We start from the raw sequence: 13,743 nt of genomic DNA on the forward strand, positions 1-13,743 counted from the left end.
AATATGGCTGTTCTTACGCTCTTATGTGTGCCAAGTATCAAGCCATTGTGACATCACTGATGAGGTTGGCTCTGAGGCATTATGACATCACAATCTCAGCTCTGGAATGTTGCTCTCATTGGGGTTCAGGAATCTTGCTATTCTTTTGAGATGCTGGAATGTTGCCACTCTTTGAGTTTTGGCCAGGTACTAGGGACCTGGATTGGCCACCGGGAGAACGGGCTACTGGGCTTGATGGACCATTGGTCTGACCCAATATGGCTATTCTTATGTTCTTATATTATTGGCCCCACCTGAATTCTTCACATGAGTTTTTGAGACTTCTTCAGATATGACCTGCGGGGGGGGGGGGGGGGGGACTTCCCTACCTGACAATCATGGACAATGGTTACCACTGTGGTGTTCTCACCGACTGCTCCCATTGTTGCCATCATTGCATATTCCATGTCGGCAAAACCTTCGCCTTTGCCAATTCTCCAACCTGCAGGTTTAAAACAGACAAGGACATGCTGAGAATAGCATTTGCCTACTAATAAAGTATCTTCCAGCATGGCTAAGGAAACAGTATTTTGCTCTGCCTTAGATTCTGTAGACATCATGTACTCTTGGTAGCTCAGGAAACAGAGAAGTCCTGGACTCTCTCTTCTTTCATCCTTTCAACTTAAGGCAAAGATTCAATGCATTGAAAAAATGTCTGCATGGTGTGCCAAAACCAATAGTGAACAGAGACGGTGCTACAGCACGTGTGCTCCTACTGCTAAATCTGATACCCAGCCTTAAATCGGGAGCAAGCACAAAAAGAACGGCAACTCTTCAGCAAACTTGAACTCCACATGAAAAGCTTTTTAACTCATTTACAGAAAGCCACAGGGTTAGGACAAATCCTTCACGGTTTAGCATGCTCGCAAAAGCACAAATTTTGTCCTTAAACATTGGACAAAACAGCCTTTCTTGGAGATCAGAGCCAAATGAATACTTGAAATGGCTTAAGGCTTGAAAAGTATCTATCAACAGATTTTACAAATAATTTACCGCTAGGCTGCTGTGAAATTGAATTCTATGCTTCTTTTTGGATTGCGAGGGAGCACCATATACAGGAAAGGATATGAAAAGTGATATAAAGCTTTCTCACCTGCTCTAGCTAAGCACAGAAGGAACCTATTCACATTTCTGCCATATGAAATGCTGGCTACGTAGCTGGGGGAGCAGCAGCGCTGGCTGCCTAGCTCCAAAGCATGCAGGGGAACACTGCTCTGGCTTTTTAAGTGTCTACCAACACCTCCAAATGTCAAAAGAAAGTTATTTGGCTTCATTCTTTAATTAACTCCTCTTAAGTATGCAGTTTTTAAAATTGTCCATATGCAACACTCATGTAATGCAAAGTTCTGAGAGATACCGCTCTCCCTCTGCTAATGGAGGCTTGAAAAATTGTTGCTCCAGTTGTACGGACCAACAAAGATATGGGCATTCCTGCACATTTTCACATGTGTTTTGTCAAACTCAGCGTCATTTGTAAAATAGTGAAGGAAATACAAACGTTAGAAACCTGGGCCTGCACTCTACAGGTAGGGCCCCATTACTTTGCAAAATCCATTTACATGCCAACCCTGTATGCAGGTGAACAAGTGTACTTTGAGGAGTTAAAGTCTGGGGGACAGGGAATGCCACAACAGGCATAATCTCACATTTTCAAAAGTCCTGTTTCCAAGTTTACATGATAGACTTACAGCACCACAAGGTTACCTCCACTGTGCCTGTTTGGGAGAGAAGAGAACCTGCCAAAAAAGCAGATGCACTTTTCCCAATAAGTATGTGCCATTCCCTTGGTAAGCTAGTTTAAAAGTTCAAGTTTCAAGTTTATTCGAAATTTGATGAATCGCTTATACATAAAATACTAAGCGAATTACTATAAAATCCAAATTTGAACATACGTTAAGATACAAGGTGATAATAATAACAATAAATAAATAAAAAAGGGGGTTTGACCTACAGACCAACAGACTCAACTGGATGGAAGGGAAGAGGGATTCAGGTTACAATATTAATCATTTTAAAAAGAGAGAAACATGAAAGGAGAAAACATTAGGTTTTTTTTAAGAGACTGCTGCACTGCAATTATTCCATATAGGAGATAAACGCATCTTTAAACAGAAGGGTTTTTAAATTAGTTTTGAAACGACTAATATCTTTTTCGTCTCTAATATATTGGGGGAGAGAATTCCAGGTTTGAGGTGCAACTACTGAGAATATATCGTATCATCTTGTGCCGATCACTTTCAAAGAAGGGACTACCAAAAGACCTTGGCTTGATGAGCGAAGGGAGCGAGAAGAGTTGTATGGAATGAGTATCCTGTTTATGAATTGCGGTTCGTTTGTGGATAAAGTTTTAAATACCAAAAGTAAAATTTTGAAAATGATGCGATGATTGATGGGAAGCCAATGTGAGGCAATCAGAAAGGGGGATACATGGTTCACAGGTTAGAGTATGTGTGTGAGGTAAAAACTGAGCCATCATGTGCCGCCTTTGGAAATAGAGCTTAGGACACTTTGGGCTGATAGTTAATGGTACTTATGTAGATAGCAGTGCCATTTTTCCAAGTAAGTCTTGCTCACTGAGTCCATACCCAGATTTTGAGTGGCATTATCCAGATAATGCTGCTAAAATTCCAGCAGATCGCTCAACGCTCTGGGTGAAATGCTATCAACGGTGGTCAAAATTCAGCACAAAAAAAAAAAGTAGGCAGCGAACAGTATTCTACAGGGTGCCCACGAAAACACTCCTTGATTTTAGATGGTTACAAAACCAAAATTTATTGGAATATTCTTTCACCTGAGGCTACAGTTTTATCAACTCATAAAGTTTCATATGGTATCTGTTGATTACAAACACTCGATGTGTGCCCCACCTGTTACATCGATGCGATAATTGAGCTCGGACCAGACTCTCCGAAGCATATCCGGCGTGATCGCATTTATAGCTTCAGTGATGTGTTCCTGCAGACCATCCATAGTTGCGGGTAGTGGAGGTACATACACTCTGTCTTTCACGTACCCGCCCAAAGGAAAAACATCACAAACAGTAATGTACGGTGATCTCGGGGACCACTTGAGGAACACCTGGTCATTTTGTCGCATTGCATTGTCTGAAGGTTGTAACTTCTGCAACAATTGCAGCTTATAAGGGTGAAAGTGCAAGCGATTGTGTAAGTTCTTGCTAACAGTGCTTTTTGGTGTCAAATTTTGAAGAGCATATTTATTAAAAGTAATTTTATACTCCTTTTTTTGCTTGGCATCTTATTTATAAACATATACCAATAAGTTTTGATTTTGTAACCATTTAAAATCAAGGAGTGCTTTTGTGGGCACCCTGTATAATGGGCATTCCAGGACTGGCACTCTTTAAAAAAATAGCACGTTTCTATCATTTAATTTGCCAGAGATATATCATTTCAATTAACAAAAACTTTTAGTTATAAATAGAACCCAACTGACATTGTTGCCTCATTTCTCAAGCAAGCGTACACTAAGACTTGGGACCTTTTCTTAAGATTGTGACGCAAATGGGCACATAAACATGTAATTCTGCTCCATTTTCACACCCATTTCTGGGCCAGTAGTGCCGAATGATTGGCACCATATATAGAATTTCGCCTTATCTAGGTAGTTGCTGCGCCAGTCCGCAGACGGAACCTGGGCAGAGTTTCCCCTTTCTTGACCAGAGATGATTTTCAATCAGCCAATGAGGTAACTGTTGTCTGGATAAAATTAGAGAAGCCAGAAGTTCCTAACTTTATCCAATTACTTATTCAGGTACTGATCTGAATATCGTTGATATAAGTGCCACTGGCCAAGATTATACAGTACACAGATATTCAGTGCTGGCTTGAAACCAAATATCCAGGCATGCAATAATCGCAGCAGCTGGCATTTGAATCAAAAGACGGGCCACCAATATTGACTGTTAACCTCCTTTATCTTCTTTCAGTAAGATCCCAACATTCATATATCTGGATGAAAACGAGGTGAGAAATGAAATGTTTGCAAACATCCCAGGCCCGCATCTTAAAATGCATTTCCTACTGTCCCCTTTTAACTCAATCTGGCTGTTTGACTTGTCTTCCTGCTAATGCCATAATTATGGCCCTTAAAACCTAAAGTGACAGATCTTTATTTCTATCTTTACACCCTCCCCCCACCTCATCCTACCTTTCTCCGAAACAGCAACTGACCCCACGACAACCAGGTCCACTTGGACTTTGGCATCCAGGCCTATGGGTACACTGTATTCCTTTACACCCTAGATCCAGAAACAAGGTTTCAGATGGATAAGCATGACATTTGGGGTGAGAAATAAAAACACAGCATATGCATACACAGATAAGTTGTTTACTTTGCTTTAGAGATTTAAGATGACTGAAGAGCAAAAGTGGTCATTCTCGTCTACATAACTACTAACAGAAACACTTGTGCTCCGTCATTCCCACGCCGACAATCCCTCACGGGACACATGAGTGCCGGATTAAAACAGTAACTGTTAGCGCTCTGAGGGTGTTACAAGTGTTCACGCTCCCATTGGAGCGGGGGTGGAAACCTCCCACTACACTAAAAAACTGCCGAAAACCCCAAAACACTTAGCAAAACGGCAGCGCAAACACTTCTAAGTTTAGTGGTGGTGGTGGGGTACCCCTCTCACAGTGCTAACTGTTTTAATCCAGCGCGCATACGTCCTGCGCGGGATTGTCGGCACATTTTTGTCCAGCACACTTCTGTTACGGTACCGTCAAGACGGTTATAGTATTTGGGAATGCACACTAAGAGAGCTCTATTTGCCAACACCAAGAGAGTCCTGTAGCGAGATTCTGTACTGAACAGGACTTTACATAAGGAAAATTAAACACATATTTATATTCTGAAGTTCCTCTTAAAAAAAATGAATTGACACATGTGGTGTTACATAAACCTGTATTACTTTCATGCAAATGTCACCCTAAACCACGCTTGCAAAGTAAGAGTTTGGTGCCTCCAGCAACGTGAACCGAGGAGGTCAACCGGGATACCTACAGTAACTTTCTGCCTTCATAGCAGAGTGAATGAAGCCTTTGTTTCCTGTTGGCAAATGCACAAAATCCTTCTGGGGTTTTCTTTTCTTATTCCTTCCCATGCAACTTCATGCCATTGCGGGTGCCTCACCGCCAGCTTCAGAAGTAACATTCGTTTGATCCAATTCATGTCATTAATAATCAACTCTCATACACACTGTGTTGGTGACCACAAAGCTCCACATCCAGGCCTTGAACTGATCCAGTCCTGGTCTTACCTCACTACATGCAGGGAGATGTTAAGGAGCTTAATAGGGAATCAGCACTACAACAGCGGTAATTTCACTTTCCTCTGGACATTGGGGTAGAGGTCTGCACGGGAACGGGGATCGCGGGAATCCCGCGGGTCCCGCAGGAATCCCCCCCCTAACCCATGGGAGTCCCACGGGGACCCCCCTCTGGCCCACGGGACTCCCACGGGGATGGAAGCAGGGTTCATCCATATAATATAATGGACACGTCAGCCTTAGTAAAAGAGGGGGTTTATAAGTGAATTACTTGAACAGAAAACAAAAAAAGGGTTCCACCAAAGAGATTCCACAAGGAAAACAGCAAAAGAAACTGTGGAATTGATGATCCTGTCAGAAGTAATTGCTGCTTTTTATGGGGACGAGCGGGGATGGGTGGGGACGGAGAGAATCCTGGCGGGGATGGGTGGGGACGGAGGGGATCCTGGTGGGGACAGAGAGGATCCTGGCGGGGACGGGTGGGGATGGAGAGGATCCTGGCGGGGACGGGTGGGGACGGAGAGGATCCTGGCGGGGATGGAGAGGATCCTGATGGGGATGGGTGGGGACGGAGAGGATCCTGGCGGGGACAGGTGGGGACGGAGGGGATCCTGGTGGGGATGGAGAGGATCCTGGCGGGGAGGGCAGGGACGGAGAGGATCCTGGCGGGGATGGGTGGGGATGGAGAGGATCCTGGCGGGGACCAGTGGGGATGGAGAGGATCCTGGCGGGGACGTGTGGGAACGGAGGGGATCCTGGCGGGGATGGAGAGGATCCTGGCGGGGACGGGTGGGGATAGAAAGGATCCTGGCGGGGACCGGTGGGGATGGAGAGGGTCCTGGCGGGGATGGAGGGGATCCTGGCGGGGATGGGTGGGGATGGAGAGGATCCTGGCGGGGATGGGTGGGGATGAGAGAATCCTGGCGGGGACGGAGGGGATCCTGGTGGGGATGGATGGGGATGGAGAGAATCCTGGCGGGGACGGGTGGAGACAGAGAGGGTCCTGGCGGGGACGGGTGGGATTTCTATCCCCATGCAACTCTCTACATTGGGGTTAGGTAACACAATACAAGTCCTGTTCTGGAAGCCATGTGGGCAGCAGAATGATTTTGCGCCAATTCATTAATGGTTTAAGGACCTGCATAAGCCATTAGAGAATGTTAGCACACAGTTGCACTGGCGCTTCCTAAGTTGGCTACTCCAATAGAATTGGTATAATTTTCCTTTTTATCCCAGCACAGAGATAACAGCTGCACTTACTGATTCAATTATTAAGTAAAGGGGTTTCAGTACAGGCTCAATTATCCCTACGAGTGACTAGAAGCCCCAGGAAGGTATTCATAGATGACTAGCACCAGACCTGAAGGTTTTTTGAATAATCATAAGTTGGGCACACTTACAATTTAATGGCTGGTGAAGCCCGAGTTGAGACTGCTCTTGCCCAGAAGAGGCCATTTGACCACCAAGAAATTTATCGGTAGGCCTGGGGAGGGCCTTCAAGTGGTGGTGGCCAGGCTGAGAGGACTCACTCTGCTGGCAGCAGTGTAGATGGGAACTGGTGGAGAGTGATCATGGGGGTGGGGGTGGGGGGTTGTAATTGGTTTCAACTGAAAATGCACTTGTATTTTTGGCAGAAACTAAAGCATGACCAAACTTGGATTTCAGGCAAGTTTTGGTGCTGAAACTGAACCCAAAATTTAGTCGGCCTCTAGATTAATGTACTAAACAATTTCCCCTATTTTGCACCTATGGAAAAACACTTAGTACCAGGAAAGATGATAGAGGCGAGGATAAAGGCGCGCATCACTGATCACCTTGACGGATACTGTCTGATGAGGACCAGCCAGCACGGTTTCAGCAAAGGCAGATCATGTTTGACGAACTTGCTGCTCTTCTTCGAGGGAGTAAACAAGCAGATAGACAAGGTCGACCCGGTCAATATTGTATATCTGGATTTTCAGAAGGCGTTCGACAAGGTTCCACATGAATGACTATTTCAAAAAATTGCGAGCCATGGAATTTAGGATGAAATACTCATGTGGATTAAAAACTGGCTGGAGCATAGGGAACAGAGAGTGGGGATAAATGGACAATACTCGGACTGGAAGAGCGTCACTAGTGGGGTGCCGCAGGGCTTGGTGCTTGGACCCGTACTCTTCAACATCTTTATAAATGATCAGGACATTGGTACGACAAGTGAGGTGATTAAATTTGCGGATGATACGAAGTTATTCACATTAGTGAAGACGCAGGGGGATTGTGAAGATCTGCAACGTGACATAATCAAGCTCGAGAAATGGGCATCGACATGGCAAATGAGGTTCAATGTGGATAAGTGTAAAGTGATGCATGTCGGTAACAAAAATCTCATGCACAAATACAGGATGTCTGGGGCACTACTTGGTGACACCTCCCAGGAAAGAGACTTGGGAGTTCTGATCGACAAGTCAATGAAGCCGTCCGCACAATGCGCGCTTGCAGTGAAAAGGATGAACAGAATGCTAGGAATGATTAAGAAGGGGATCACGAACAGATCGGAGAAGGTTATCATGCCGCTGTACCGGGCCATGGTGCACCCTCACCTGAAGTACTGCGTCCAGCACTGGTCGCCATACATGAAGAAGGACATGGTACTATTCGAAAGGGTCCAGAAAAGAGAAACTTGGAGGAGTTGCCGTACAGTGAGAGAGTGGAGAAACTGGGCCTCTTCTCCCTTGAAAAGAGGAGACTGAGAGGGGACATGATCGAAACATTCAAAATACTGAAGGGAATAGACTTAGCAGATAAAGACAAATTGTTCACCCTCTCCAAGGTAGAGAGAACGAGAGGTCACTCTCTAAAGTTAAAAGGGGATAAACTCCGTACAAATGTAAGGAATTTCTTCTTCATCCAGAGAGTGGTAGAAAACTGGAATGCTCTTCCAGAGTCTGTTATAGGGGAAAACACCCTCCAGGGATTCAAGACAAAGTTGGACAGTTCCTGCTAAACTCGAACGTACGCAGGTGAGGCTGGACTCATTCAGAGCACACTGGTCTTTGACCTGGGGGCCCCGCGTGAGCGGATTGCTGGACACGATGGACCACTGGTCTGACCCAGCAGTGGCAATTCTTATGTAGTACATGTGGCCCAATATGAACAAGGTGACAACATTAGAAAACCAGCATCCTGTTGTCATGTGAAACATGAAGTTGGATATGTGCATGAATGTGAATGAATGCTAAGTGTTCTTTCAGTTTACCCATTTAGAAAACACTGCTCAGATATAATAACACATGTATAGAACATATAGAAGGGGTAGGGAGGGAAAACTATTGTAATATTAATATGATATAAATTCTGAAAAAGGGTTTATTTAATTCACATTGTAAGAAAATTTAATGATAATTTCAAGTGTTTTTTTTGTATAATTGAATGTATTACATGTATTTCACTTGATGTAAGAATTTAAAAAAAAAGAATAAAAAATATTTATACAAAAAAAAAAAAAAAAAAGAAAACACTGCTCACCATCCACTCCAAAAATTATCAACTTTCATTTCATTCTAGGCTAACTCCCTCACATTCTGTTTCTGCTTTGCTTTTCAAACTTGTTTCTCTGGAATGTAATGCTGTCCTAAAACAAACAGTGTGAAGGTACGATAGCCTCTGTCCTGTTTTGAAAACGTTCCTCCTCCACAAGCCATTCTTTAGTGGTTAATACCAGGGTCCTATGTTCACAAGGCAAAATAAATTTCACATTAACAAGCTTTTATTCAGGTATCCATGCAGTGAACCAGGTAGAAAGCAGCCACATCCCCCCAAACACTGCATATCTTGCTTTACACATTGAAAGGTGAGTTCGCCAGGCAAGCAGAACATGTCCTACCTGATATTCAGCGCTATTTAGCCACTTAAGCACAAATATCATGTTTCCCCGAAAATAAGACCTACCCTGAAAATAAGCCCTAGTCCCTGGATTTGCTGGCAGCAGCGCTTCCCCCTGCCTCCACCCCCGCCGCGTAGCTGAATCCCCGCTGACCCTCCCATCTCTCTCTCCACTGGGGCATTCCCTCTGCTGCATCACTGATAATGTCACTGATGATGTCATCAGCAACACGGCGCATGGAAGGCCCTGGCGAGAGAAGGCCGCAAAGCAGCCTGTTTAGAGTACTGCCGACACTGCTCTGTGGAGGGAGGTATGTAGGTCTCGCAGTCGGCGGGGTTCAGATGGGAGTGTCAGAGGGAGTTCAGCTGCGTGGCAGGGGCTGCTCAAGGGTTCTGCTGCAGCTGCACGGAAGGGAGGAATAGAAGCTGGGCAAGAGTTCTGCTGCACAAGGGATGGAAGGGAGGGATAGAAAGATGCTGTGCAAAATGCAAGGGTTCTGCTGCACAGGGGGATGGGAGAGAGGGAGGGATAGATAGAAAGATACTGCAGAGGGAAGACTCAAGGGGATGGGTGAGAGGAGAGGAAAGATGCTGCACATATTGGAGACATAAAGGAAAGAGGAAGGATTGGGGTGAAGAAGAGGAACTGAGAAATGATCATGTACATGAAAAAAATAAGACTTACTCTGAAAATAAGCCCTAGTGCATTTTTTGGGCCCAAAATTAATATGATACTGTCTTATTTTCGGGGAAACACGGCCACTGAATATTAGTTAGTGGCTAACAGATAGCCACCCAGCAGTCTCAATTTCGGCTAAGTCGAGCGGCCAAATCAGGCCATTTAAATGGCTGGCCTATCTTTGGTCACTATAAACTTAACTGTCCAGTGGTGAATACCAACATAGCTGCTAAGGTTTTTTTGCAGCCAAAACCAATCTGGATATTCAATGCTGGTCACCAGAAACAACCTTGACACTGAAGATCCAGGCTTAGCACTAACCAAGGGAGTCGGCCCAGCTAACGCCCGTGATCTGAATATCAGGCCCTTTGGGTTTTGTTTGTTTTTTTTTACTTGGGACTGCCTTGTGATTCTAGAATTTGGATAAGCCTTAGATGTTCTGTAAACTGGAGTGCTCATACTTCCAATTTCATGCCCAGCAGACATGCTTGATCTGTGTGCTGGAAGTAACCCTGCCTGTACTAGAGGAAAATGCTCTTCAAACTCTCCATACCGGCCTCATCTGAAATGCAACACTAGCCAGAAACAGAACAGGACATGTTAAATTCATGCTTCTTCAAACATATAATCTACTTGGAAGAACAATTACTTTACATTGAATATTACAGTCCTGTACAGTCTCAATTTATTACATCAGAGGGAAATGTACTTACCTGAGAGGTGGCACATATTCTCAGCATGTCTTTACTTGCTCCTGGCGGTGGAATAATTTTATTAAATAAACCAGACCTTAGACGTGGTGTTGGAACCAGTAGTATTTTTCTTGCCTGTGATAGAGGGGAAAAAAAAAAAAAAGGTCAGTCGTTAGGGATCAAAAGTGGGACAATGAACAAAAAGAACTTACAGCTGAAAGTACACCATAGGCAGCGAAATGGGGTGGACCGCTGGGGCCTCACCCTAACCAACTTTTGACCCTATATGAAGCGCCAACTTCAGAAATTTTGGAACACACACACCATATTGGGCCCAATATTCAAAAGATTTATGCTCGTAAATTGGCATCTCTAAAATTTTATTAGGGCCGAGTGCCTAAATTTACAATCACAATTTCATTAAACTTCTAAATTTAGGAGTACAACAAGGGGGAAAGAGTGTGGCGCTGTGGTTAAAGCTACAGCCTCCGCACCCTGAGGTTGTGGGTTCAAACCCACGCTGCTCCCTGTGACCCTGAGCAAGTCACTTAATCCCCCCTTTGCCCCAGGTATATTACGAGATAGATTGTGAGCCTGCCGGAACAGATGAGGAAAAATGCTTGAATACCTAAATAAATTCATGTACAGTACTCTCCAAAAATGTGCAGGGGTTCCGTTCCAGGAACACCCACGAATTTTGAAAAATTGCAAATGCGGTTTTGATTCTGTAAAAAGGCAGGAGAGGGTAGCTGGGGCGTTGGCAGGTGACGTAAATCATACCCAGTATGCTCCGGGAGGGAGAGGAAGAATCGGCTGTGCAGAAGGCTAACGGGGTGGGGGGGGGGGGGAGAGAGGAAGAGAAATCAGCTGTGCAGAAGGCTGATTGGCTTACCAATGGGGGGAGGGAGGATGAGGAATTGGCTGTGCAGAAGGCTGATTCGCGGACTCATTCCCTGTATTTTCAGACCGGAGGAGGCAAATAAATAGCATGGCTAAATTTAAAAGCATAAAACTTTAAGTTCCTAAATTAAGATGAATTTTCAGCTGAAAACTTAAGTTCCTAAATCTGTTTTATAAATCTTTATTCATTTTCTTATGTTACAAGTGTTTCAAATAAACTTATTAGAAACTTGAATATACACACTTGATTAACTCACATAATAACATCAATTTTAACATTTCTTTAGAAATTAATATTATATAAAGTTATATTAATATGTAAGAAATCTAAATAAATATATTTCTTATTGAATATAATAATCCCTCACCCCTCCCTCCCTCCCAATCAAATATATATAAATTCAACTTTATTAAGAATTCATTAAATATTGGTATAATATATAATAATCAGAACTAAAATCCCACCCCGATCTCCTCTAATCAAAAATCTTATCATGGGAAAATTAATCATTACAAAAATCTGTTAACGGTCCCCAGACTTTTTGAAATTTACTCACATAGCCTTTTTGTGTTGCAATGGTGAGTTCCATTTTGTATATATGGCATACAGAATTCCACCAGAAACTGTAGTTTAACATGTCATGTTTTTTCCAATTACCGGTATATGTTATTTGCTGTATTGCTATTCCAGTTAAAATAAACAGAAGTTTGTTGTTGCTTGCTGAAATTTGACTTCTTGCTCTCATAGTTGTGCCAAATAAAATAGTATCATATGTCAAGGCTACCGGATTTTCTAACATCCTATTGATTTGAGGCCAAATTGTTTTCCAGAATGATAAGATGAATGGACAATAGAATAAAAGGTGGTCTAATGTCCCGATTTCAACATGACAGTGCCAGCATCTATTAGACTTAGAACTATCTATCCTTTGTAAACGAACAGGGGTACAAAAAGCTCTATGTAATAGAAAAAACCAAGTTTGTCTCATAGATGCTGACACCGTACATTTTAACCTCCAAGACCAAAGTCGTGGCCATTGAGATGCAGTAATTTGGTGCTTTATCTCAATGCTCCAAATGTCTCTAAGACCATTTTTTGGTTTTTTATTTACAAATCCAGATATTAATTTATACCACTGTGCGGCATTATGATCTGTTGAATCCATCTGGAAACATAAGAATTCCAAACTATGATAATTAGTAAGATTTTTCTATTCAGGGAACCCTACCTGAATGGATTGCTTCAATTGCAACCATCTAAAATATTGTGACTTATTAAGATCAAATTTATGTTGCAATTGTGAAAACTCCAGCAACTTACCATTTTTTATTACATCCTCCAAAATACGAATACCTGCTATCATCCAATGTTTCCAGATGATTTTAAAACCGCCAATTTTGATCTTGGGGTTTAACCAAATCGTTTTGAGTTGTTGATTTACTTATTGGAATAGGAGTTAGATTACTTATATATCTTAGAGTTTTCCAAGTATCCATAAATATTTTATGCTCTTTATATAACCTTACAACAAAAAACCTCCCAAACCCCAAGAATAGAAACTAGACAAGGGAGAGAGACAAAAGCAGAGACGGCTCAACTACATTCACCAACCTATCAATGATGTTTAAGATGTAAGTAGATTAAACGGGAGAGCCCTCAGTAACACAGCCACCCACTAGAGAACCAGTGGAAAAGGCTGTCACATGGCTTACACCCAAATGAGTGTTAACTGTGAAACATCCCCGGGCTCTACTCTGTATTTTTTACAATAAAGTGCACCCAACAGTGCTAAGTGTGAAAAAAGATATACATAAATCAAAAAAACACACTTTACCATCCACTACGATTGTCTCTGCCCCTTGTCCAGGGGGCCAGAAAACGTCCAAGTCCAGCCAAGCAAAAAACAACAGGAAGTACTTAGCTTCTCCGTGAAGACAAACAGCCAGCAAAGATATTCTTCGTCCAACGGGACTCCGTTTCGGGGGTGCACACCCCCTTCTTCAGGAACAGCTGGACTGCGCTGTGACCGTCCAAATCATCCGGCACAGCAAGGATTGACAAAGCAGGAAATGGCACTGAACCGAACAGAACGCCTCCAATTTAAACAGCAGACCCAAAATGTAATTGGACAAGAAAAAAGAAAGAAAAAGCACCTGACTCCAGAGAACTTCAAAGAGACCAGAAAAACACGGCCCGGAGTCAGCTGAAAAAATGAACTGCAAAAAAATTCAATAAAAAATAAAGCAAAACTAACTTTCAAAAAACAATAAATTAAAAGGTA

At 43.1% G+C, this 13,743-nt stretch overlaps 1 protein-coding gene across 4 annotated transcripts in view; it reads right to left on the reverse strand.

The window, feature by feature from the left end:
- The window catches only part of MTHFSD (methenyltetrahydrofolate synthetase domain containing), a 74,743-nt gene that overhangs the window by 16,751 nt on the left and 44,249 nt on the right, over window positions 1-13,743 (reverse strand). For all 4 annotated transcript variants that reach the window (XM_033943450.1, XM_033943449.1, XM_033943452.1 and 1 more), the window contains exons 4-6: window positions 10,583-10,696; window positions 4,207-4,297; window positions 369-481 (exon numbers count right to left, since the gene is read on the reverse strand). In XM_033943450.1, coding sequence (XP_033799341.1) covers window positions 369-481; window positions 4,207-4,297; window positions 10,583-10,696 — 318 coding nt within the window. The remainder of the gene's footprint in view (window positions 1-368; window positions 482-4,206; window positions 4,298-10,582; window positions 10,697-13,743) is intronic.

This window comes from Geotrypetes seraphini, chromosome 4 (genome assembly GCF_902459505.1).
Source record: "Geotrypetes seraphini chromosome 4, aGeoSer1.1, whole genome shotgun sequence".
NCBI lineage: Eukaryota > Metazoa > Chordata > Amphibia > Gymnophiona > Dermophiidae > Geotrypetes > Geotrypetes seraphini.